Here is a 25,165-nt window from a genome sequence, read left to right as displayed (position 1 = left end):
TGAGCCATATACTGGTGACTGGTCCAAACTAAAAAGCACCATGGAATGAAAGATTGAAAGCACATAGCAACCAAAACTGCAAACAATGAAGAACAGAAAACACAACGAAGGAATCCATAAGGTAAAAATAAAGCCACATCAAAATGTCTTCTCTTACTTCCTATTGACTTTCTGATGTGTTACTTCCAAAATATTCGTAACAGTTCTATTTTGCCTGTTTAGGTATGTCTCTGCTTTGTGCAACTATTAGAATTATCCTTTTAATAATTTCTGTTGTTCTGTTCATATATTGAACCTATACAAAATATAAACTTGTGTAAAATGGCGTTATATAGCTAAAAATCTTTTTTTTTTTTTTTTAAACCGCTCAGAACTATTTCATGCAGAACCCAAAATTCCTTTAAGTGACAGGCAACTGATGTGCAAACTGTGAAGCAATTGGAATAAATTCAAATCTCTATCTCCCATGCACAATTCGGATATGCTTCACACTCACAAAGCCAATAAGAGCAAGAGCTTTTCTGAGTCAATATTTAAAAAAAAATAATAAAAATAAATAAAGAAAAGGAACTTTTGCATTTGTTTCTCATGCGGTATTCCTTTTGTTTGGTAAAAACTAAATTAAAACTTTACATGAAATGATTTTAAGAAGCATATGTCATACATGAAAAATGGAAAGTATGATGTATGATAAACGTGAGCAAGCAAAGCAACTGAATCAGTTTTTACTCATGCACGATATATCATGTCAAAACGAGCACACAGATTAATACATTTTGTATGCTGTATTAAGCACAAATATGTAAACCTTACAAAATCATTTCACAAGAGACCATTAAAAGAAGAGTACACTTTTTCTACAAGATGTAGTGTCTTGGTACCTTTTGAGGAGATTTCTTGTATCAGCTCAAAGACAGACCTGTTCAACTTTACATTTCTCAAAAGGTAACATTAGAAAAGCAGTCAAATAACAATATATTATGCAAAAACTTCCTGGCTAGGACAAACCTGTTAACTGTTAACCGTTCCCCAGAACACTCAGCTGATTCATAGGCATTTCGAACAAAATCACCATCAACAACATTTTGCATCGCAGGAGGTACTCATGCCAGAAGACAGTATTTCTGGGAATCCCATTACAGCATACATATCCTCTGATACAGCAATAACATTCAGAGAGTTGACGCTGAAAGTAACTTACAGGTTTTTTTTTTTTTTTCTTTGGAGTTAGAAATAGAATTAAAATATCCAAATAACTTATTCAACATACCTTTCCCTGAAGTTACACTAATAATTTGTCAAACCTACTTGATCTGTCTTATAGACAGACGGTAACTTACAGTGAAAAAGCTTAAAAAGCTAATACTAAACTGTTAAAGCACATATACTCTTACAGAATAGTGAATATTCAGTATACCACAGGTCCACATCCTGCAAGGAGAAATGTGCTGGTCCTACAGAAGCCAATCGAAGCCCAGAAGGTGACGTGGATGGCTGGTGATATTGCAGTATGAGAGCATTTAGGTTGAAGAGAGCTTGAATACTAGGCCTGACTGGCACAGCCTGTCAAGAAACATCCATTTTTTTCTTGCAATTTTATTTTTAAGCACAAACATACTTCATCTTTCCCCCAAAGAAGAAAACATAGTGTACTTCATTAAACGAGCTAGACTTAATTATGAAGATTAATTAGCAGCAGCTGCTAACATTCACCAAAAGTTCATACAGTCCCCAAGTCCAAGAAACAAACCCCAAAATCATTCTGAAAAGAATGACAAATCAACTTATTCAGCAGTTTGTGTTTGGAAATGTCTTTCCAGAGACCCCACTGTGCTGTGATGAGCCAGTCTATCAAACTGGCTAGCGAGGCAATCAAACCACCAGGCTCCCCCTCTTAATTGCTCTTTCTCCTGTTAAATCACAGATTCAGACATGTTTAAGATGCCTTTTCTGTGCTCCTTATTGCAGCTGAGAAGCAGAACCAGTACAAAGAAAATTGAATAATTTACCAGTGTGTGCAGCTATGACATAACTCAAACAGCAGGAAACTGGGCAATTTTACTATTTTGAAATAGCAAAGAAATCCCCGCAACCATGAAAGACTTCAGAGTGGGATCATATTCTAAAGAGTGGTTTTATGTAACAGCCCTTTTTGGCTACTGGACACTCTTGGCCTTAGCAGTTTCCATCACTCTGCATCCAATATTTTATCAGAAAACAGATGTTAGTTACTACCTTCTGTGCACCAAACGACATTTCCTTGCTCGCAGCTGGTAACTGAAAGTACTGAGTGAGCCCAGAGAAGAGCTCCCTGCTCAGCCTTGCTCTTCAGCTGCAAGCAAACGGCCAGGAGCGAGCAGGTTTAACTCACTGCAGCACTCCTCTTCTGTGGGATCTCACTGCTGGGAAGCGCCGAGGAACCCTCTGGTCCCTCTTCCTGAGCAGGAGTAAGGGCAGGGATGCAGGGAAATATTCCATCTGCCTCACTCTCTCCTACACTGGCACAGGCAGAGGTGCAGAGCAAAAAAAAAAAAAAACAAACCAACTGTATCTGTGCACATGCACAAACGCATGAGCTTGTGTGAGTCAAAAGAACAACCCCTGCTGCTACCAAAACTGCAGGAGCTGTGCCATCAAATTCACTGGAAATAGGTAAGAGGTTCCTGGCTCCTATGCAATCACTGGAGCAGCCACCCTGCGGCGTGAAGCAGCCCCAGCAGCAGTCCTGGCTCTGTGCGGGGCAGCGTGTGCTCTCTGAGGAGCTCCGCCGCCCGGCCACACCGTCCCTTCGCACCCGCACGGGGCAGGTGGAAGGGGCACTTGCTGACTACACGCTACGTGTGCGCAGGAGGTGGTTCCCGGGCTGCTGGCCAAACCACTATCCGCAATCTTTCCTGGCAAACATCATCAGTTTTGCATACCCTTTCTGGGTAGCTCACAGCCTTAAGTAGTAACTACTGCCAAAAGGGATGGAATAATTAAAGGGTGGTCAGAACTTCTACTGTGTGAAACCATCTTTTTTTGAGTACCGCTCAAGTAGGTTTAAGTTTCTTCCTCTCAAACTTTTTACAAATGAGACTTAATGGGCCTTTGGTGAATAAATACTTTTTTTTTTTTTTTTTTCCCCAATGAGGCCTGAAAAACTAATTATAAGCAATATACACAGTCGTCAAACTCTTCAAGCAACTTCCTTTTCCCTCTTTCTCAGCTCCCATCAAGCCTTTGACGATACCTTAACAGTCCATCAGGATGTCTCAGCAGATCTGATAGCTTCTTCAGATGTTATATGCTTGAAGTCTTCTTCCAGGCCTGAGAAGTGTAATATATTCTGGAGCACATCCGATCCAAAGAAGCCACAGATCTTATGGAATAATTAAACAGCAGCCATCCAGTGGGAACTCCCAAGACCCGATGAAGTTTGTCTATGGATTTTACGGAATTCTATCAAAGGGTCTGTTGCAGGGTAGCAACTGAGAAGTCATGAGGGAAAAAAAAAGGCAAGAAAAAGCCTGGGAATGGGGAAAAATAGCAGTCAACCTCAGCCAGGAGAGGTGAGGGAAGAAAAGCTAAGCCAAATACATTACTGTATTTAACAGGGGAGGAAAGAAATGCCACAGGTCTGGTCAAGGGTAACATAAGTTTAAGAGAAAGCAATGTGTGGTGCCAGGGAATAAAAAGCATCTGCAGGGAACAGAGGAAAAAGGGAAGGGGAGGAGAAAGAAGAGGGAAAATATATAATATGAGAGAGTCCATTTTGGCTAAGTATCCAGACACTTAAGTGCTTATCTGAATGTTGCTCTCCAGCCTTCCTGAACTGTTGCATAACATTCCCTTCTACAGCATCTCTCTCTAATCTTCCAAAGGGAAGACAAACAGACTCTTTCAGAAAGTCATTTTCAATCCTCCTATTCTGGAGCTACATGTCATTTTAAAAAATTATTATATTTTACTTAACTAACATGTCCCTTGCCAGTCAGGATTCTTCAAGCTCTCACAACACAAAAGTTCACAGACCATCCCAAGAGTTTTGTTTTAGATAGGTGGGTTTCGTTTTGTTTTTTTTTTCTTTTTCCTTTTTTTTTTTTTCCAGAGTGACACCAAATACAACGTTTATAGAAAAAATGTCTCTTCTTATGAAAAATCACGTATATACAGTTTAGTATTTTGGTAAGAGCAAACTCACTCATTCCAGGCTCAGTCAGATAGCTGTAGCGCTTACGTAAAGCAAGGGAGACAAAGTTCTGGCGCCGGTCAGCTTTCTCCGTCTGCAACAAAACAGAGTGTGTTCAGTGCCTTTAGTATCCCTGTCCCCCGTTTGAACAGAACAAGCACCAAACGTCAGCGTGATGGGCTGCGTTTTGTGGCACACATCCCCGCAGGGGAGAACGGATGTTTCCGTCCAGCTTCGGGAAGGCATGCTGAAGCGAAATCTGGGCAAGCAGGCAGGGAACGGACAGAGCCGTCTCCATCCCTGTCTGTCATGTAACGAGGGTCAGGCACTGTGGAGCAGGGAGCGTGGCTACTGGAGGTGGCAGAAACCTGCTGTGAATGACCACCCTTCTGGAGCAAGCAGGGGAGGGACTGCAACCCTAAGAGAGGACCCCACGGGTTCAATTCCAGCTCACAACGTCTCTGCTTATGAGGTAGAAGAGCTTAGATAGCAGATGTAGCTCATCACCCTGCCTTATGGTATCTCAATACTACGTTATCCTGTTATCACTTAAACTGCTTCACAATACTAGAAATGGTATCTGATTATTCATTCTCTGTAAAATAAACCACCTGTGGCTAGAAACAGGAGATCAACACAAAAGACTACAGATACAGACATAAAACATTCATAAGAGTACAACTTAGACCAATCAAATATTTCTCCCCAAAATTAATTTGTCCCAAAAGCACATACACCACAATGTACACTGGCTTTAAAGTGAATACATTAAGGACAAAAAAGGCATGGGAGGGGATTTTTTTTAATAGGCACAAAATGCAAAGATGCAGATTAGAAAGCAGACTACTACTGTTAACTAATAAATTGCATCATAAGTCACTGTGTTCAGTGGCATAGCTGCTAGCGTGATGACTTAAATATTAAAAGCCCTTCAGAGATCAGCTCACTTTACTATGTGGCTAAAAAGATGGTTTGTTTAGAAAGAAAACTATCTATATAGTAGCTCACTGGGAACAAATCATGTGGAGACAAAATGATGTGGTGGTTATTATTATTTTTTAACATGTAAGGAGTGTTTTGGTTTGTTTTGGGGTTTTTTTATTATTATTTTAATCAGCAGGTGACTACTGCTATTTATTTGTCACCAGGAATAGAAGAAAACTTTGCTGCTAGGTAAATCTGTGTAGTTTCTTTTATAAAGTGATCTCATTTATTACTACCTCCAATGAGTAAAACCCACTCAGTTTCCTGACCATCTAATGTTGCAGTTTCCAGCAAACAGTGGATTTTTAAGCTGCAAATATCTGAGGTTTATTTGAAAATAGATTTGCACACAATGTTTAGGAATTGCTCTTGGCTATTTTGCTTTTTCAGAAGAATCCAGTTTATTTTCAGGAGTAAAATATTACAGGCCTCTATCGTGGCCTCAGCAATACTTCTTTCCTTCTCAGAAATACAAGTTAAGGAAGCACTGGCAGTATTACTCCAAGAGGTAAAATCATATCCACTAAACCCTTCTTGATTTTGCCAAAAATTGATTCGGTCTGAAATTCATAATTATATCCTTTTTCAGAAGAAAATTAGTTAAATTTTAGACTGCTATTATTCAATCCTTGGTTTAATTTCATAATAGATAATAATGTTTTTTCCACATTTGTGCACCGCTACTGTTTTGCAACAGACTATCAGATGTTGAGGGTATGGTTACTCTATAGGTATCATTTCAATGCCATAGTTAAAAATAGTTGTTTGGTTTTTCTATAACATATTACTTTTCTTCACTAAATCTGAAGGAAATAAAAACAGAAGACAGTGTTTATATTACCTCATCATCTTGATCTGACTCTGTTTCCTTTTGGTTCCAAGATGCATTGCAGAGACAAGGAATATTATAATGGACAGCAGGGAAAAGAATATCAGGATATGAAAAGGACCAAATTGGGAGCACAAAATGCAAGCTGATTTATAAGGCAAAGCAAATCCAAAATGTCAACACAAAAGAAAAAAAATAAATCTTACACCCAATGCAAATCAACACGTGACATTACTGAAAGCATAAACCTATGACTTGCAGGCTGAAGCATGAGCTGTAAACAGAATCATAAAAATTACAGGAACTTGACACCACAGTAACAAGAGACTAAAAGCTTTCTACATACAGGAAACCAATAAAACATAAATTTAAAAAGCCTTTATCATATTCCAAAGCATTCTCATTACTGGCATTTCACAGGGTTTCTTTATCACTAGCAGGAAGAAAAAAAAAAAAAAAAAAGACAAAAACTAAAGGAGTAAAAATAAAACCAAACCAACCCTAAAGAAAATGTTTACTTTTCCTAACAAATACCTTTTTGTGTGCTGGCAGAGTGATATTCAAGTTGCAAACAGCTGTCTGTGGCAGTCCTTTTGTAGTCTTTGGTTCTTTCAAAAATGATAATCGACCACAAGGTTCCTGGCTGGTATCTCTTACCTAGAAAAGAAATGTTGGAATAGTGTAGTAATACGTAGTAAATCAGACACCTAGAGGAGGTTTCTGGAGAGTTTCTCGGAGGTTCTTTCCAAGAGAAGCTGTCTACTGGGTAAAGACCAAAGTTACTGAGCTGGAGCTCAGACTTAGGTGCTGAAGGAGAAAAGGTGTTACCCTAAAAGAGATCAGCCTGACGCTCTCTGATGGTAAATCCATGCAAGACACTGAGTAAATCCAACCAGATAGTTTCATACTGGGCTATTACTGAGAGACATTTTCTGCCCACCTTCTTTTTTTTTTTTTTTCTGCCATGTTTTGCACTTGCGCTCACCAAAATGTTCAAAAGCTTCTTTTGCACAGCCTCTATGGTAAGGCTAAGGGAAGGGAGCATCCATTCATGGTAATTTAGAGATGAACAGTCTGTGCACTCTTTTTTAGAGGCTGTTCTGCTGTGCAGTGTGTTACTGAAAGCATCTCCTTTGCTTAGTCCCTGGGAAACAGGGATCTACCGGTAATATTCTGGAGGTTTAACTTGAGGTATAGTTTTAATAAAAGGCTGTGAATCCTTATCATGGGTATTTTGGTCCCAGCTCTGCCAGCAGCTCTTTTGTGGCTTCAAGCAAAGCACCCTCTCCATGTTATTCACATATTAAACAATGACACTTACATCCCTGGGGCAAGTTAGTTCTATCAGCCTGAAAAGTGTTATCACTAGGGGGGTAAAAAAAAAAATAAAAAATCAGCAGAATTATTTGGCTTGTTTTGCTTTTACCTTGATAGAGAATGGCAGTCTATTTTCTTTGAAGGCATAAAAATTAAAAACAAGCTGCTGTCCTCCTTTAGTCAAAGGGGCCAGATTTCCATAGCAATCAACGTAAATAGGTTTTCCTTCCAGGACCTATCAAAGTAATAAATAAAAGTCAATAAACCCCTTTTGATAGTAGATCCATGCACATAAGTATATAATGATTTCCCTGATCACAGTTCCTCAGTTTAGCCCAAGTCTCCACTCAGATTAAATTCAACAACAAACTAGAAGGTCACTGTTCGTGATGGCAAGGTATTATGAGTGCAGGCAGATTGGGAAACCGTGAGCTACGCGAATGGCTTTCCTGAAGTAAGAATGCGTAGATTTTCCTCAAGAAACAGTGTGTGGGTGGCTACGTATCCACCACAAACCAGCCCTACTCATCGCTGTGTGTCTGAGAGGCCAATGGGAAGGAATTCCAGCCAGCTGTCCTCAAAGCCCAACCAGGGCTACTCGGCAGCAGCATGTGCAAAACCCACTGCAGGCTGGCACGGGGCATCCATCTGGAGACAGGCCCCCGTGCTCCCCCCACCTTGCCCTTTCTTAGCCTCTTTTCAAGTCATTTTTGACACAGCCTTGCTGTGAACATTTGTTCAACTGGGCTTGGAGTGGCTTTTGCAGGACCTGTTGCCACGTGGCAAACACTTTGTCCGTTTACAAAGAGGAAGCTGGCTGTAAGAAACGTACCTCGATGTCTTTGCTTCTTGCAACTTCTTCAAAGTTCTCTTGCTGCTCCAAAGTTTTGTCCACTTTGTCATCGGTCATGCAGAAGCAACGCAAATTGGATTCCACAGGGTCATTCATTTTGGCAAATATCACAAACTTTGCCATATAAGGAACGCATATTAATTCTCTATAAAGTTGTGTTGCCAGCCCAACAGTCTCTAGTACTTGATGGCAGTCCGCGAGCCAGAATCTGGGTGGGAAAAAGCAAACCATTAAATCAGCTTTTTATGATGCTCAAACATTGCTTAAGCCTTTAAAGAGAAACCACGTCCTGTGATCCTTGGCCATTTTGCGTATGTACTGTCCTTGCAGGTTTCCCAAAGCTGTAATTTTCCTTCTACTTTCAGCGGAGCTTTAATGATCCAAAAATGGAAATACCTGGTAATGAAATGTTGATATACTTGTGTGACCCTCCTCACATGGGCATCTCATAAAACTGTCTTTTTAAGCCTCATTTGAAGCCAAAGTGAGGAAATGGAATTTCTTGTGACCACACAGCATGTATATTGTAATGTGCTGACGCTTCACTGTACGTTTGATTTGCTAAAACAACCTCCTTCATAACACGTACACACAGCAAAAATCACATCTCCCAGATAGGTTGAAACCAAATACGCCCATGGTGAATTTTCCCAAAGAGACAGATTTTATACTGTTATTTTTCTCATCTTATGATTAAGAGTTTGATCACAATTTTGACACAAGTTATAAATGTTTTAATTTGTAGTTTGTATGAGTCTTTCCCACCATATTTCAGCCCTGATCTATTTGGTTCTTTCAGCAATTCTCTCTCTTTTTAAAGCTTTTTATAGGTGCGAATGTTACGTACTGAAAGATAAACTCTTTACCTGGCATATCACGAATTTTCTCCACTAGGATGCATGATTTGTACACAACCTGTTGACTGCCTCCAATCAGCATGTAAGTCCACTAAGACCATCAAAGTTTATTTCAAACCATGATTTTTTGGCAAATGAGAACAATTTTACATAAATTTCAACTGAGGCGGCCACAGACAGAAACTGAGAGTCTTTAACTTTTTAAGCAAGTACGTTTTTATGAAGCCTTCTCATTTTTTTGAATTGAATGATCATTTTCAACCGCCCTTTCTGTTGCAGAAAAACAAACTCCTGCACGGTACCACAGAGAAGCACCACGTGTAATTGCCAGGAGACATTACTGCGTTAGAAAAGGCCAAGACAAAGCTTCATGTGCAACCCTGGGTGTGTGAGATGCTGATACTTGGTGACAAAGAAGCATCTGGTCCGTTACTGCTCCATCAGTCTTGCACAAGTCTTACAGAAAGTCAAAAAACCACCCCGCAACTACGCACTTTGTTAATCAAGGGAAACTACTGCCCAGGTGCATTTGGCCAGCTCTGTTCCCGTACCTGGCTGACACATTGGTTGTGAACGAGACACAGTCATTTGAAAACGTCAGCGGAGTGGTGCCAGTGATATCCTCCCACTGTGCGGGCGAAGTGCCTCCTGCATAAACACAAATCATGGCGATTTTCTTTCACACACAAAGCATATACAGACTATGTAAGAGTATCTCTACCTTAAGTTATTTTGCTTCACATATAAAAAGAGAACCAAGACAATAACATTCTCCAACAGCTGACCTACTGTTACATATTACATCACACGTTACACACCAGAAAACAATGCTGATGTAAGCAAAGTTACATACCTACAAGTCAACAGCAACCCCCTCCCGGGATGTCAGCTAGGACAGAATTATTTCTGCAAACGACTTTTGCTGACAACCACGTTTAATAGCCAAGGCTGAAATTCTTCATATCGACTAAATATAAACCAGCACTTAATATCTGTGGGCAGAGTTCTTTTACAATGACATGAGGCCAGATTCAAAGCCCAGGGAACTGGGGAGCCTTTCAGACGACCTCAGGGAGAATGGATCTGAACTCTGCTGGGCCAAGCACCCAGTGTTCCCTCCCAGGAAAGCACGAGCTGTACAGGTATGCGAGTGAGCACAGACTCATTGCTGGCACACAAACCTTTGCAAAGAGCATGATTTTCTCTAACCTGTAATGCTACATAAAAGTCGAAGGCTGGGAGTCGTGTCTCCTTTGTACCCATTGGTTACACCTTCTCCCGATGGAGGCGGCACAGGAATTGTCATGGTTATCGGCTTATGAAACTTTCTTCTTCTTGGCTCCACAGTGACGATTGGACTGAAAGTTGCTTTGTTTCCAAGGATTTTTTTAACAATCTCCTCTGGAACTGGTTGAGCCTGTCAACACAGGTAAAATATTTAAACTAGAGCTACAAATAGGTTGTAGACATGCAGAACTATTTTCCAAAAGATAATCCCATTTTCCCTTTTATTTTTCTGTGGAATTTTGTTTCTTATCTTTTCCCCAAGCAGCCTTCTATAGCTCTCGAGGATGATTATTAGTACAATTCATGCTTAGTATTTTTCTCAACAACCCACTTATGATTTCCTAATAGCTAACTTGTAGAGCAAAACTATAAATCTCAGAAGGTTGCCTGAAGTATTTGCTGAGAGCTTTTCAGAGCACGTTTGGTTTTGTTTTTACTTTACAGTGGTGGGTGATATTAAATAGAATTTCAAAATGCAAAAAGAGGCCTACTTTACACTGCCGTGGAGATGCTGAGCAATTCTGACATCTCTGCCAAACACAAATCTGTGCTCCTGAGGAACTCTCTATACTCCAACTTGTCTCTGTACTCAGCCCTTCCTATGCTATTCCACTACGGACTATTAGGAAAGGAATACTCGTTTGGGTTAAATTCATACAGAATGCATTAAACTATAGAAGAGCTATAAGCAAATTTCTGACTTTCTATCTCCATTCCGTGACTTGAAAGGTTTCCTAACTTTATATGGGAAGAAAGGAAAAATAGACAACACAGGAAGAAATGCAACAGAATTTCTGTAGTTTTTGTTACCCAATACCTGAACTCAGAAGTGACATTTTATGGGAAATGGGATTTTGCATTCATTTGCCTTTTTTTTTTTTAAAAAAAAACTTTCAAGTCTGTTTTAATCAGGCTGACCTGTGACTCGCTGCATTATTCAAAGGGCACAATATTGGTATACATAGAATATGTAGCTACATTGCAATCTCAGCAGTCACAACACTGCATGTGGAAACATCATGTTTCCTTCACACTAGAATGCTCTGGAAAGGTAGCTATATAACCATAGTAGCAGAGCTGCTATTTTCTCAAGATTAATCATCTTTAGATGTGAAATATCATTAACAGAAATGTTCCAGTGTAAATTCCCAGCACTGGCATCCAAACCAGCATCCCTATTTCATGAACTCATCAGACTGGTTAAGTTATTAAGCAATTTTAAGTGATAATTAACAGAATTCAAAGAAAAAGATACCTCCTGTGGAATATTTCTCTATTTTCTGTGCAGTTTGTTTAAGGAGAGTTTAAGCTATTTGCTTTTCCCACATTCCACCTAGTGCTAGAAACACCAATGGTGAATGTCCTAAGCTACAACAGAGGTATAAGGGAGGTCACTGACTCAGTAGCTGCATGAAATCCTTACCAAACACATTTCTCTGGCAAAGGGCAGCCCAGTGACATCAATCCCAAGCTGCTGCTTTGCTGCAGGAGGGTGGCAGTGGCTGTGCAGCTCGCAGCTGCTGGCAGCCACGGCCAACAGGGAGATGGCAGACAGTATCACCGAGGCTGTGATGGCTCCAGGTCTTTGCTTTTCCCCCTGTTCTTCAGATGCTAAGCAATACCCGAGACAATGATAAAAGGGGGAGCTGGGCTTTTTCCATAGGGAGGAGGACTGTGCATCACCTGCACCAGGGGGGCCCTGGGAGGCAGAGAGCCAGCCCAGGCAGACACATCCCAATTCAGATCCCGGGTGTGAGTGCTCCCCACCTCGCACCCCACTACACGGAGCACCAGGCTCCTTAGCTGTAAGCCTCATGCATTAAAGACTAACGATGTGCTTGTACCTGGAGCCCCACACGGATTCTTTTGGTTAGAGCACCCTCAGGGAAGGAGGCCTGGACGCGTGGCACCGTCGTGCTGCTCAGCACCCCGCCCTCCGGGCCAATTTGGTTACTCTCCTGCTTGATTCGTGAAACCACCGCAAAGTACTGAGGGAAATCCTTTGTGACGATCCTGCAGATACGTTTCTTCTCCAGCTCCTCAATGCTGTCCAGCTCTGGTGGGAGAAGAAAGTTAAAACATTCAGGTATTACCTGCCCAGGTTCATACCAAACACAGCTGTGAGTGGGAAGTTTTGAATATGCCTTAAAATGCTTGAAGAAGACTTTTTTTTTATTTACTAAAGGAGGAAAAAAAAAAATATCCAGTGCTATTAATTATCAAGTTTTGGGTTGCTCTGTGAACTTCTGCATAAATCTTGACAATGAGGGCCAACAGCACTCACAGATCTGGACAGGACACCCCGATCTGCCAGGACACCCAAGCACGAGGGTGTGACAGTCTCTGCAGCAGCGGCTGCCATAGGATGGCAGGTTTGTCACACAGCATGGAAGTCCAAGGAGGTCTGAAGGAGATGGTCAAGCTTTCCGCCCTCATATGTATCTAGAAGCACACAAGTGCCCTGATCTTCCTGCGTGTCCTTCAAAATTTCCAGCCTCTTCCCTCACACAGCTCTGACATGCAGAAAACCAGAGGAAATCACAGTCAGTTCATGAACTATCTAACTTCACGCCAAGTGTGCGATCCAGGGTTTGCCCAGCTAAGGCACTTGAGAAGGTCACCTCCTACACCTGGCATCCACATAATCCTGAGCAGACACTGAGCTCTCCAGCAAACTGGATATGACAGAGCTCTGTCTGCCAGCACTACCAGTAAAACCACAGCCCGGATCCTTCCCTTTTAGCCATTCGGGTACCTGCCCCAAAATAACAGCACTGTGCTCCCCAGTTCCTAGAGAAACTTAATGCATCCTCAGAGACAGCTGGAACAAAACCAGATCATCAACCATTAGTGCTCTTGGCCACATTCCCAGCTCATAGGGTCACCAGGGCTCAGAAAGGTGCATGAAGTATCTGCTCATATTAACTAATTAATTAAGTAGATGACATAAGACATATACGCATTGAGGAAAACTGTGATATGTCATAAATATAACTAATTTACTAATACAAATATAACTAGTGTCACAAAAATAACTAATAACTATGCAACTGTATATGTGTGTGTGTGTGTATATGCATTAGTGAAATCCCTGGGATAGAAACACTAATGGAGATAATTACACAACTGTCATGCTTTTCTCCTGTAATTTCCCGCACTCAGATTTTTTAGTCCTGTAACTGGGTTTCATTCCAGCACTTCACAAGTTTCCACTCTTATTTTCCTCCTTGAGAAGGGCACCACATTCCTAAAGAAGAAAGTTGGTTCCTCAAAAGATGACACTTCTATCAGACGCAGAGAAAGCAGGAGGACCAGAAATGGTACCAAGACAAAAGACACTTGGAAAATTCTTTACTTTATGTGACTGAGATATTTTCCTCCTCTGAACATGTAAGCTCAATTACAGTTCCGAAAGCATTAGAATATAAATTTGGTAAAATGTCAGTTTTCCATTTTTAAACTTTCAGCAGGTAATTTGGATTAATTGCACACTGTTGCTGTGGATCATATGTACCTACCAGAAGAGGATAATTTCTTATCACAATGTCAGCTTCCATTTACTTTGACTCAGAGATTGATATCTGAAGCCCTCTAATGAATTATGTATTCTGCCTGAAGCCTCTGGAAGCAATGGCTTGTGCAGGAGGCAAACTGGATTCTTAAACTCCCAGGCAGGTATAATCTCAACTGGTAAATCCTTTGCATTTTCCTGTTTGTTGCTAGAGACTAAACCCATTGTAAAATGCTCACAGAGATGAAGGATAATTAAAATTCTCCTGAAGTAGAAAATTAGTGTTTCATATAACATTTCAAAATCCTTTGAGCCTGGCAGGTGCTCTCCTGGTGAAGAGGAAGATGTGAAGATCAGAGTAGCAGAACAAGAGTCAGGCATGGAGAGCAGTTGGACTATATATAGTGAGGTTATGTTTGGATAATACATATGTAAGCTTCTATGTGAAGTTGCCCTCTAACAGAAAAAAAAAAAAAAAGATGATGAGCAATCAAACCACCTCTGTGACTGCCACGAGAAATGCAGCGTTAGCATGACAGAATTAATGAAACAGGGAAAACTAGTCCTGGGAGAGGTCACGTTTCCCGAACACACCTCATGCATTTTAACAGAAATCATCATTACTATTTTTCCTCAGTTGCTGATGCTTCATTCCTATGCAATGTGTTTCAATTAAAAACCTCGAAGGATTTTTTATTTGTTTGGTTGGGTTTTGGCGGGGGGTGGGTTTAACCACAAACAAGTATGCTACACACCTCATCTTACAGATAGGGATGGCAAAGCAGAGAGAGGGAATGCAGAAAGGTCAGTGCAGAACTGGGGATTATCTCTCGATGTCACCGTCTCCCAGGTTTGTGCTAACAGCCCACACACCACCTATGACCATCAATTTTTAGTAAATCAAGAGAAAGGTATTGTGAATACTGAATACTCTGTGCGTATGTGCCTTCCCCTGCCACCCAAGTGTAAGGTACACTTACCCTAAGGTGGTTGGTGAGAGTGATGGAGGAGCAATGAGATGGAGAGGAGGAAAGGAGGGAGGAAAGGAAGATCACTCCTCCCCAACCTCTAGTTCGTGCTGCCACATGAGCATTACATTATGGTTCCTGGAGAAGAGAAACCCAGCCACGTCCTCCAAGGTCAGAGAGGGACCTCATGTAGGGTGGCTCAGGTCAAGGAAAGCAATCACACCAGTTTTGTCAGGTGAGAGGCAGTTGTGGATCACAGAATCACAGAATTGCCTAGGTTCGAAAAGACCTTGAAGATCACCCAGTCCATCCATCAACCCAACACTGACCGTTCCCAACTCCACCAGAGTCGGGGACTCCACTGGCTCAGCCCGACTCTTCAACCCCCCCAGGGATGGGGACTCCCCCCCTGCCCTGGGCAGCCCATTCCAACACCCAACAGCCCCTTCGGCAAAGAAATCCTTCCTAATATCCAGTCTAAACCTTCCCTGGCGCAACTTGAGGCCACTCCCTCTTGTCCTGTCGCGTATTACTTGGTTAAAGAGACTCATCCCCAGTTCTCTGCAACCTCCCTCGCCCCATGTCTAACACCTTTCTTTTTTTTACTTTCAGATAAAGTAACACAGAACTTTTGCAGCCCTCCTGCAGTACTGGCTAGAGCAGAGCCGGCCTTGGCACCCTGCAGAGACTGAAAGGTGGGACAAGCACAGGACACCAGGTTCCTCCGTACAGAGATGTGCCCATGAAGAAGCTGTTGCACTAAAAGTGGGGCCCCCAGGAGGCAGCGCTCGCACGGAGGAAGGTACAGGAGATGGATGGAGGCAGAAAGAACACATGGCAAGGGGCAAGGAGAAGCTGACGACTGTGAGACTTGTCTTAAAAATGCTGGTAAACAGACTCCCCTCCCTTCAGTATTTCACATACGTAACTAGATGCTCCCAGTGTCACAAGGTCTCATCCTCAAATAAGGCAATGTCCTTTATGTGTTCTTTTGTCTATTTTCACATAGTCTCTTATCTTGCCATTCACAACACAAAGTTTAACGGGAATAGGTTTAAAAAATTTTCTTGGAAATGTGGCAAAATTACTGCAGGGTGATTTATGGTGGTATTTTAAGCTTAAAGCATAAACAAGGTCCCACTCCGGTTTTATCTGTAGATTCAGAGAAGTAGTTATGTAAAAACCCCTGCTTCCCATCTGAAACTACAGCAGCAAGAATACTGTAGCCACAAATATTTGCATTTCTTGGCCCACTCACTTGTTTGCAAATACCTGTCACAAGATTAGCTGCCCCAGTGTGAGCATTTATGCCCACAATTTGTCTGCAGGTACCTATAAAGAGTGCAGGAACATAAAAAGCAAACACAAGTTAAATCTGGAAGGAGCCTGGCTGAAAATGTAACCTAATTACCAACTACAAAACAGACAGCTTCTTACTAAAAAATATATATATATATATATATATATATAAAAAAATTTTACTTGATTCAAGTTTAAATAAATGTAACATGGCCAAGAACTGTGAACTACTACCTTTGTGTTTGGAACCAAACTCCTCCTCTTCCTAAAAATGCCAAGTTCCTGATATTCTCTCAGCCTTGGATTTGTACAGCACCATCTTTAGAAACTATTTATGTAGAAACCTGACACATCAAAGACAAACTGACTCTTTACATCCCAGTTCATTGTTCTTTCATGTTAACAAAAGCAAAGTTCTGCTATTATTTAATCCTGCCTTTAGTGCCCTGACATGTTGCATCCTGCTCTGGATTATTTTGAGCCTGAGATGAGGTTTTCCAGCAGATGGTGCTGCTTCCAGTAAAGAACAGGCAGGTTTTCAGCAGTCCCCACGGAGGTGAGGAGCAAAGATATCCTGGCTCTCATCCCTGCTAGCTAAGGCGAAGAGCAAAACAGGAAAAACTGCATCTTTAAAAATTCAGCGTATTATGGAGCTGGCAATAAAAGCCTGCTTTCCTTCCTTCTCTACAGAGATAGGAAAGAACTGGTGAATCACAGCAGGTCTAACACAAAAGGACTGGCTGCTTTTAATAGAAAAACAGGCACTCCTGCTGCATGTTATGGCACTGAGAGATGACGGTGCAGATGAATTTTCTTGCAAAGAGCCTAAACTCCTGGAAATGACTGACTATGTGGCTGCTTTTTATTTAAATTAAAGATTGCTTCTGCCTCCAGAGTTCATACCTTGAAAAAAACTTCGTCCAAAGTTCCGGCTTCTGAGATGCAAGATACTTCCTTCAGAGCCGAGTCTAACTGTGGTATTTTGTAGCAAACCAGTAAAAGTTCAGATGAAAAAAACCAACCTGCTCTCAATTCTACAAATTTGCAATTTTCTATTACTGTTTGGAAAACCTCTTACACAGAAAATGTGTCATTTAACTGGAGTTTTATCAAGACCCTTGTACTATTTTGATGTAGGGTTTTTTTTGGTTTGCTTTCCTAACTAGAGAAGGAATAAGCTAAAATGAACTGAACAAATAATCAACACAATGCTCTGGGTGTGTCTGCAGTATTTTTTCTCCTTTCCCTCTCATAAATAATTGCCTGGATTGGTAAAAGGCATTTCTGTGGCTTGGCTTTTAAGGTGCCAAATAATTTCACTCTAAGGGAATAGTCCAGTGTCCATCATATTTCTGTGATTCTGAGCAGATGTACATATACCCACTAGCCTTAAACAGCTAGGGAAGAGCCTTAAACTGAAGGGAAGAGCCTTAAACTGAAGGGAAGAGCCACCTGCAACCCTCAATAGATCAGAAAGTTGTCCTGTGGCTCCAAATTGCAAAGCTAATTATTTTAGTCTCCAAGTACGGAGGGTTTCATGCCCACCTCTCTCAAAGTATTTTTATTTATCTTCTCTGTAAAATGTGAATTTATTCACACGGCACCTCTGGAGAGCTCCTTCATAAGTGATCCAAGTTGGAGCAGTGGTTTTGTGTCCAGATTTCCTATCCCAAATTTGAACTAAACTCCGTTTGGAAAGCACGTAAAGCATTATTTGCTGATTAGTTCTGACTACCTCACCACTAACAAGGCACCAATACTTCACCCGCATGCCAAATCATTACTTCCTATCTCACGCTAGTGCACAAAGAAGGAGGAGGATGGCCGTGAGACTTTTCTTTCAGAAAGGCTGCAACTACTGCCTTTGAGCCTGAAGCAATTATTCCCCAAGCAATACTATTCTGGGCCATGCTCACTCTTTCAGCTGTTCCACTGCTTTTAGGTACCCTTCTGTGATGAGGTTTATTGCATTTTTCCAAACCCACTGACCCAACATTCGCAGGGTTTGCACACTACTGCTTGATTGGTTCTATTATATTTATTTCTAAATAAATAGCTACAGTCGGTCATCATATAACAAGCAGATTTTTGCCGTTGCTCTGTATTTTTACAAGCTCATGTGCTGTTCAAGTACTTTGATGTGAAAATACTACACAAGCCCATTCTGCCATTCCCATTCCCAGAAAACTAGAAAATCTGTAAAAATGCTAAATCTCAAACGTCCAGGGAGCGCCTCACAGCCGCAGTACCCTCCTTTCCATGTTCCCAAAGCACGCTTTTTGCTGATGCTGCCCTCTTCAAACAAGGAGGGGCCAAGATCAAAGGCAGAGCCTGCTCCCAGATCCCTCTCATAGCTGCCATCCACAGCCTGATCACTTGCTTCAAATGCTTTTGCTGATAATGAAAAAAATTTCCTGCAGCTTGTACCCCACCACGCTGTGACTTTCTGTAGGAGGTTATCCAGAGAAAATCCTGTGGGTAAACCCTTACAGAAAACCAAAGCCCAAACACAAGCTATTTCATTCACACTCAAATGCAAAGAGCTTGAGCAATGGTTTATCAGCACAAGTATTGAAAAATACTTGCTAGGAAAAGAAAGCAGTGGTGCCAGGGGATGACTGCAGCCCCAGCCTGCCTTGGCCCATGATGTGGCCGCGGGGACCATCTGTCGCAGCATCTTCTGATGACTTGTGTGCAGCTGAGTCCTCTCACCTTGAGGGGCTCTCCTATAAACAGCAACATCCAAGCAAAACAAGGGAGCCAGACTTCCCAGATGGACACAAGGAAGGCAGGTTGTGTACATGGGGGAGGAAACCTTTAAATACACGTTGCAAAGAAGAATGGTCTATGGGCTGAGGGCTGCATCTGTGGGCACGTCTAACGTAACCGGTATTTACACTGGTTTGGGATGACCTTCACGTGGCCCTGCCTGAGCAGCAGAAACACCCTTACCTCCAGCTGGGATGTTATTCTCAACTTCATGCTGTAAAGCAACCGTGCTTAAGCTTGGCAAGACTCCTGACCAAAACTCACCCCTCCTTTCAGGATGTCTCCAGGCCACTGCTGAACAATTTCTCTCTACACTCTTTCCATTAGCTGAATATGTAACACACCCTGTATTCCCCAAAATCAGATATCCCCTGCACTGTTTTTTTTTCAGGTTGCTTTACTTTGCCCATGTTAGCACGCCCGCACAAAGGTAAGGCTTGCTAAAGCTCTGAGAAAACGTTTACCTTCATCCATGCCATTGAGTATTTCGGTTAAGTCTTCGTGTTTGCTGTCATACTGGTGCTCCTTCCACGTTTCACCATTTTCACTTCGAAGTACGATTAGTTCTCTTTCCTTTCCTCGCATTGATCCAAAATGTGGGATCTCCACTATAACGGGGCTAGAGAAAAAGGAACCTTATTATTTTTAATCCTGTATCTCTTCACTGCCCTTAATTTCCTATGGGTGTTAAGTCTTTAAGAAAACTACAGTCATTTTAAATAGTTAGCACTGTTATGGTAAAAATTTTTTAAATTAAAAGCTTTTTAAATTGCCAAAGCTGCACAATCCTTTATTATTTAAACGATAATTAATAGATAACTTGAAAATATTGATGTATATAGCTCATTTTTAATGTAAATCTTCTGAAACAGCTGCCTACATGAAAAAATAGCAGCAACTTTTGCTAAGGAGAGTTCTCCCTGCTTATTTATCCCAGGATGTAGGTGATCCAACCTGCCTCCAGCACACACAGCACTGCTGACTGTTCACTGGCACCAACACAGCCAGAATTCGGATTTGGCTCAAGGGATTTAAAGGGGCAAAGTCAGTTCAGAAACAGTCCAGCTATCCAAGTGCATGCAACAGCTATAGGCTGCAGCAGAAACTGGGCATGCAGGTGGGTTTTAAATTTCAAACTAAGTCCCAAACTTTTCAGAGCTCTCTCTGGCTCTCTGTTGATGCAGCTCCTATGAAATACAAGAGGTTGATTCTCATCAGCTTCACTTTCTGGTTCTCATGCCCAAAATCACAGCTGTAGCATCCACACTGTAAACAGCACTGGGGAATGTTTAAATCGTTTCAGAACGAATTTTTCTGAGTTAAGCAACATCATGACCACATTTATATTAGTTACTGGCAAACATTTGGGGGGGAGGAGGAAAGGGAATGAGAAGGTGGTTAATAATACACCTACGTCACCAGACAATGTACCTTCAACAGAGGACTGCAAGTGCATTACTCAACAGTTATAGTGAACAACCAACAGAAACCACCATTCACTTCATGTGCCATTCCTTAACAACACAGACACTTTTGCCAAACACTTCACAGGCAGGGTATGCATTTTAAAGTATGCTAAGACAAACCGACTGAAATCACACAGTAAGTGAACAATTATGGATTATGCAGCTTTAAGACATTTAATAGACAGTATCATTATTTTCCTACAGAGGTTGTAAAGGATTTCACTGCTTTGTAGTAACTCGGTTAAAAGTAGCATCACATGATGGGAGAGTTATGCAGCACTGCTATGGGACTGTACACCTGCAAGGTGTTGGGGGCATTAACCAATCAATTACTGGAGCACAGAATCACAACAGCCATCACTAGGAAAAACACAAACTAGCTGGAAGTCAATTTTTCACATTAAATACCAAGGGAGAATAGTTAGATAGTATTTTTTGCACAAAACCAGAAAAAGACTTTTTAATTAATATGTATTTTTGACGCTTGTAAGAACACCCAGGCCATTACTCTAATCTCAAGTGCTTTAACAATAGGAATGTAGCTGCTGTCTCCCATTGTGTGCAGCAAGTAAATACCAAAAAATTCAAATTCATTGCTTAAGATATTTACTCTCTAGTTCAAAAAAAGAGTACAAACCGAAAACTAACACTATGGTACAATCTTTGCAGGCTAATATTTCAGATACTGTCTCTGTAAATATTTAGAAACCACACAGTTTTGTGCATGACATTTAACGAGAATACTCAGTGAGAAGGTATTGAACAGGTTTGGAACACCAAACACTCACCAATATATTTTGAAAACCCAATGCAATAAATTTCACAATATGATTTGAAAACAACGGTCAAAAATATATGGAAACATTCTTACATTTTTAGACTCTACACTGCAGTTCCTTTGGGTAGCATACTAGGCTTTATAAATTTATTTTAACAAGATGCCTCTTGCAGGTTGAAAATATTAGTATTTCTCCAACCTTGTTGAATGAAGTCGTTCACTCAATGACACTTTTCCTCAATAATCTTTCACAGATAATAGACTTTATGCAATCACATTTTAGAAATGCTCTTCCCAAAACAGACTCACTCAAGGCCTGTAAATACCTTCTCTACCACAGGGTTGAACTTAAAGGACTGTCACTGTGTATTAAAATGTATTTGATGCAGTTGAAACACTTCAAATTTAAAAAATTACAAAAGCACAGAAGTTACGAAAGCAGAATGCTGGCAGTGAATTTGACATGCCTATAAGCACAAGGTAGTAGCAGAGCTATATTAAGTCAAGCCACTATGATTTTCTTTCAGTGACATAAATCAACTGAAAGCTTCAGAAAACTTAAAAAAAATAAAATGGGAAGAACAAAAAATTGGAAACAAAAGATAAACTGTAGACATTCTGTATCTTTTCCGTACATATCCTACCCAATAAATTTTGTTCCTTGTGGACCAAGCTGCAGGATTCGGCTAACCATGCTCTCACCCTCATTTAGAGGGGGAGGAGTGTTAGGAAGATGCAGTTTACTGAATAACATCCATGCAGCAGGAAGAGAAACGAGAAGGGGAAATTAGGAACAAGCTGTCATTCCCGACAGAACCAGCAGTTTACACCAGGGTGCCACTCATGATAATGAACAAAATTTATAATTAGGAAAAAAAAAAAAGCCACATCATAGTGGATTGTTTCCCCTATTTTAAGCTTTAAAAAAAAAAAAGCCAGTTCCTAGCATTGGTACTACTTGATGCTCTACGGTAAGTGCTCCGCCGTTGCTCTCAGTGGCTTTGCTTCACGAGTTGCTCCCAGCAACTCTGGCAGGAGCCGTGCACATGCCGTGGCATAGGGAACAGAGCTCAATATTTGGGTCCTTGTGGGTGACTTTAGGACACTTTTTTGTGACAGTGACGTTTCTCCAATACTGTATGAGCAAGAGCGTCAAAACACATTCTGGGTGATAGGTGTGCGACTTCCCCTGACGTCAAAGGCAGGTTGTGTGAGTAGGTGAGGGCAGGACCTGGCCTTTTTATGGCTTTCCTTACCTTCAGCTCCACCCTGCAGTCATCATAGAGGCAAAATTCCCCTTAAAATACAAGGGTACTTTCTGGATGGAATGGCAGGTTGGCATTTTTTAATGTTTCAAGTTAAGTAGCCTATCTTACGTGCTCAAATGAGGTAGAGTTAATGTTCAACTACTTAGATCCACGGGATAAAGGAAATGAAAGATGCAACATGAGCGTAAACAATGAAATTCGTAGAACAACTCACCCTAAAAATTGTGCCCCTGCTGGCCCCATTTCTACAAGTCTACTCGCTAATCCTTCTCCTTCAACCATCGGTGGTGGGCTGGCCAGTTTATGCCTCTTTACCAAGCGGCAGGTGATGCGGGTTGGTGCTGTACACTTGCGTGGTGGGATAATTATTCTCATTCCATGATGGCGACTACCCCTCATTGAACCCCCACGTGCATCAACCATAAAACTAACCAGGAAACTGTAGGAAAAAAGGAAACACATCAATGAAAATGGCCACAAAACAAGCAGATCAGCAAAAGTCAACCGCCACAGCCTTTAAAACATTATTAGAAAAGTCCTCCCAATCCCAGCTAAACTAAAAACACAATGATTCTTTTAAAACTTATACTTACATGTTAACTATTGGTTATCAAAAGCAGGAATTGCTAAAGGTCTAACAACATTATGGTGAAGCAAACAGGTGCTACTGAGTAATTTGGGTTAAAAGAGTACACAAGTAGTGTATTAGTGGTGGTTTATTAGAATTGAAAAACATCCCTTTGTTACGGTTAGCTCTACTGTACATAAATAAGAGTAATTAGCCTCACATGCAGAAAGGAATCAGACAGTGTAGAAAAAGGGGAATCAGAAATGCTTATTTTGGGGATCAAAGTCTTCAAAACCTCCTCACAGTCTCCCTGGCAAACCCTCAGAGCGAGCGCTGACACCACGGGTGACAGTCAGGCCACGCTACTAAGGGCTTCCACTGATGGGGAATGAGTGAGAACACCGAGTGCATTACTTTCTCTGGGCTGCTGGCATTCTGGAGGAAATCATGCCATGACTCCTCTGCGGAGACGACATCCATTAGCAAAAACTGACATTAAAGAAAAATCTCATTTGCCAGCGTCATTCCAATGCATAACTTTCCATTTAATAATAGAAGGGTAAGCAAAAATATCTGTAAGTGGTGAGTGGTAGATTTTAAAATAAAACCCTTTATATCAGCCAGGGAATAATGAACATTAACAATAATCATTAATAGCCCTGGTTTATTTCATTTATGGAATGCTGAGAAGCTCCACACAACAAGTGTTATTATGGTCTTTAACAAAACAGTGACAGAAAAGTGGAGCCTCCTCCCAGGACCAAACCCTGACTTCAGCATGCTTCAAAACTCTGCAGCAAAAATATTTCCAGTTTATAGGGATGAAAACATAGAGCTTCCTGCAGGGCTAAACAGTTATGGGGGGTCTCCTCTGGTGCTTCAAAACACTTTCCCTTCTCCTCTGTACCATAAGCTGCTGAGAGAACAGCTTCAGGTAGGAGATGCAATAACAGGCTGGTATCAAGAGGGACATGAGTTACCAACTCAGTCTTGATGCCGGTACATTTTTTATTTGCTCCTGCTGCATGATACTCGGACACTGCACAGCTGGCACATCTGCTGTATGCTTTCAGTATTTTCAAGGCTGTTGCCCAAACTTCCAGATCGGAAGAACTAAACCTTCACATGACTAACAGGTGAATCCGTTCCATTTCCTGGTTCCCTGCTGTAGACTGAACTGAGGGTAAGAGCCAATAATCCAAGGAGGTCATGAAGATTCTTTAAGATGCCCCCAAGTGCTCTGAACTATGGATGGGACTTTGTGTAAGACTGTTACATTTGCTTTTGAGACCAGCAGGAACAGTCGACGTGCACTGGCCAGGCCTGCAAATAAGCTGCATTCAGAAGTCTGGCTGACGTGGGTGGGAAAAATCTGCACAAAAGCAGGAGCGTAATCAAAATCTGGTATTTAGTGGTCTGCAGGAGACAGGCAGGTAGGGACACAAGCTGTAAATATATAAAGCAGGATAGAAAGGTTGTCCAACTCAATTCCAGATAAAGAAATTGCTACATTGCCTTTCTCCAATCCAAATTAAAATCCATCAGTAAAGACGAGGAGGTGAAACAGTCCTCTGAGATAACCATAACCCTGATTTATCATTTCTTGTACCCCAGACACTTTACTATATGAAGTAGGGAAGAAAATTCACAACATTTCACAGCAGTTTTCATACAAATAAATTGTATCCACGTTTCTCTCCTAGATAAGCACACTGTACATAATAATTCCTCATATGAGGAATTGTTTCAGTGGGAAAGGATGTTTGCTGAACGGCTAACCAAACGCTTTCTTCAAATATTAGATTTATGTCAAAAACAATATGCTCGGAGTATATAAATTATATTAATCTTAGTATTTATAGAACACAAGATCTTGGGTGTCTGTAAACTCCGCTGACTGGAACACTTTTCTGTTTGCTAACAAAGGCTGTCCCAAGCAGAGACACCAGGTCTAGAGAGCCTGGACCTTTGGTTCCCTCTCCCGTCTGCTCACTGAGCACTCTGAGCCCGTCAGCATGTTTATCTTGCTTTTTCTCCCTGCAACTGCTCTATGTGGTGGGTGGTGAAGGCTGACGGTAGGAGGGAGATGTCACTGAGCGTGTGGAAGGGCAGGCCAATGGCTGGTCTTCGGGGCTGGCAAAGAACCAGCTCGTGACTTGCTGCAAAGAGAGTTCGAGACAATCCATTAAAATTTACTGTGAAGCAAAGTAAAATAGTAAAACAGGGACCCACAGCCCTTG

The 25,165-nt window shown here is 41.4% G+C and overlaps 1 protein-coding gene across 1 annotated transcript in view; it reads right to left on the bottom strand.

The window, feature by feature from the left end:
* ANK3 (ankyrin 3) overlaps nt 1–25,165 on the bottom strand; it is a 218,046-nt gene that overhangs the window by 39,706 nt on the left and 153,175 nt on the right. The window contains exons 27-36 of the mRNA XM_074924321.1: nt 22,572–22,796; nt 19,310–19,464; nt 12,143–12,354; nt 10,221–10,428; nt 9,563–9,659; nt 8,134–8,362; nt 7,411–7,536; nt 6,519–6,641; nt 5,997–6,023; nt 4,184–4,265 (exon numbers count right to left, since the gene is read on the bottom strand). Coding sequence (XP_074780422.1) covers nt 4,184–4,265; nt 5,997–6,023; nt 6,519–6,641; nt 7,411–7,536; nt 8,134–8,362; nt 9,563–9,659; nt 10,221–10,428; nt 12,143–12,354; nt 19,310–19,464; nt 22,572–22,796 — 1,484 coding nt within the window. The remainder of the gene's footprint in view (nt 1–4,183; nt 4,266–5,996; nt 6,024–6,518; nt 6,642–7,410; nt 7,537–8,133; nt 8,363–9,562; nt 9,660–10,220; nt 10,429–12,142; nt 12,355–19,309; nt 19,465–22,571; nt 22,797–25,165) is intronic.

This window comes from Athene noctua, chromosome 21 (assembly GCF_965140245.1).
Source record: "Athene noctua chromosome 21, bAthNoc1.hap1.1, whole genome shotgun sequence".
Lineage (NCBI taxonomy): Eukaryota > Metazoa > Chordata > Aves > Strigiformes > Strigidae > Athene > Athene noctua.
This window is presented reverse-complemented; position numbering and strand designations above follow the sequence as displayed.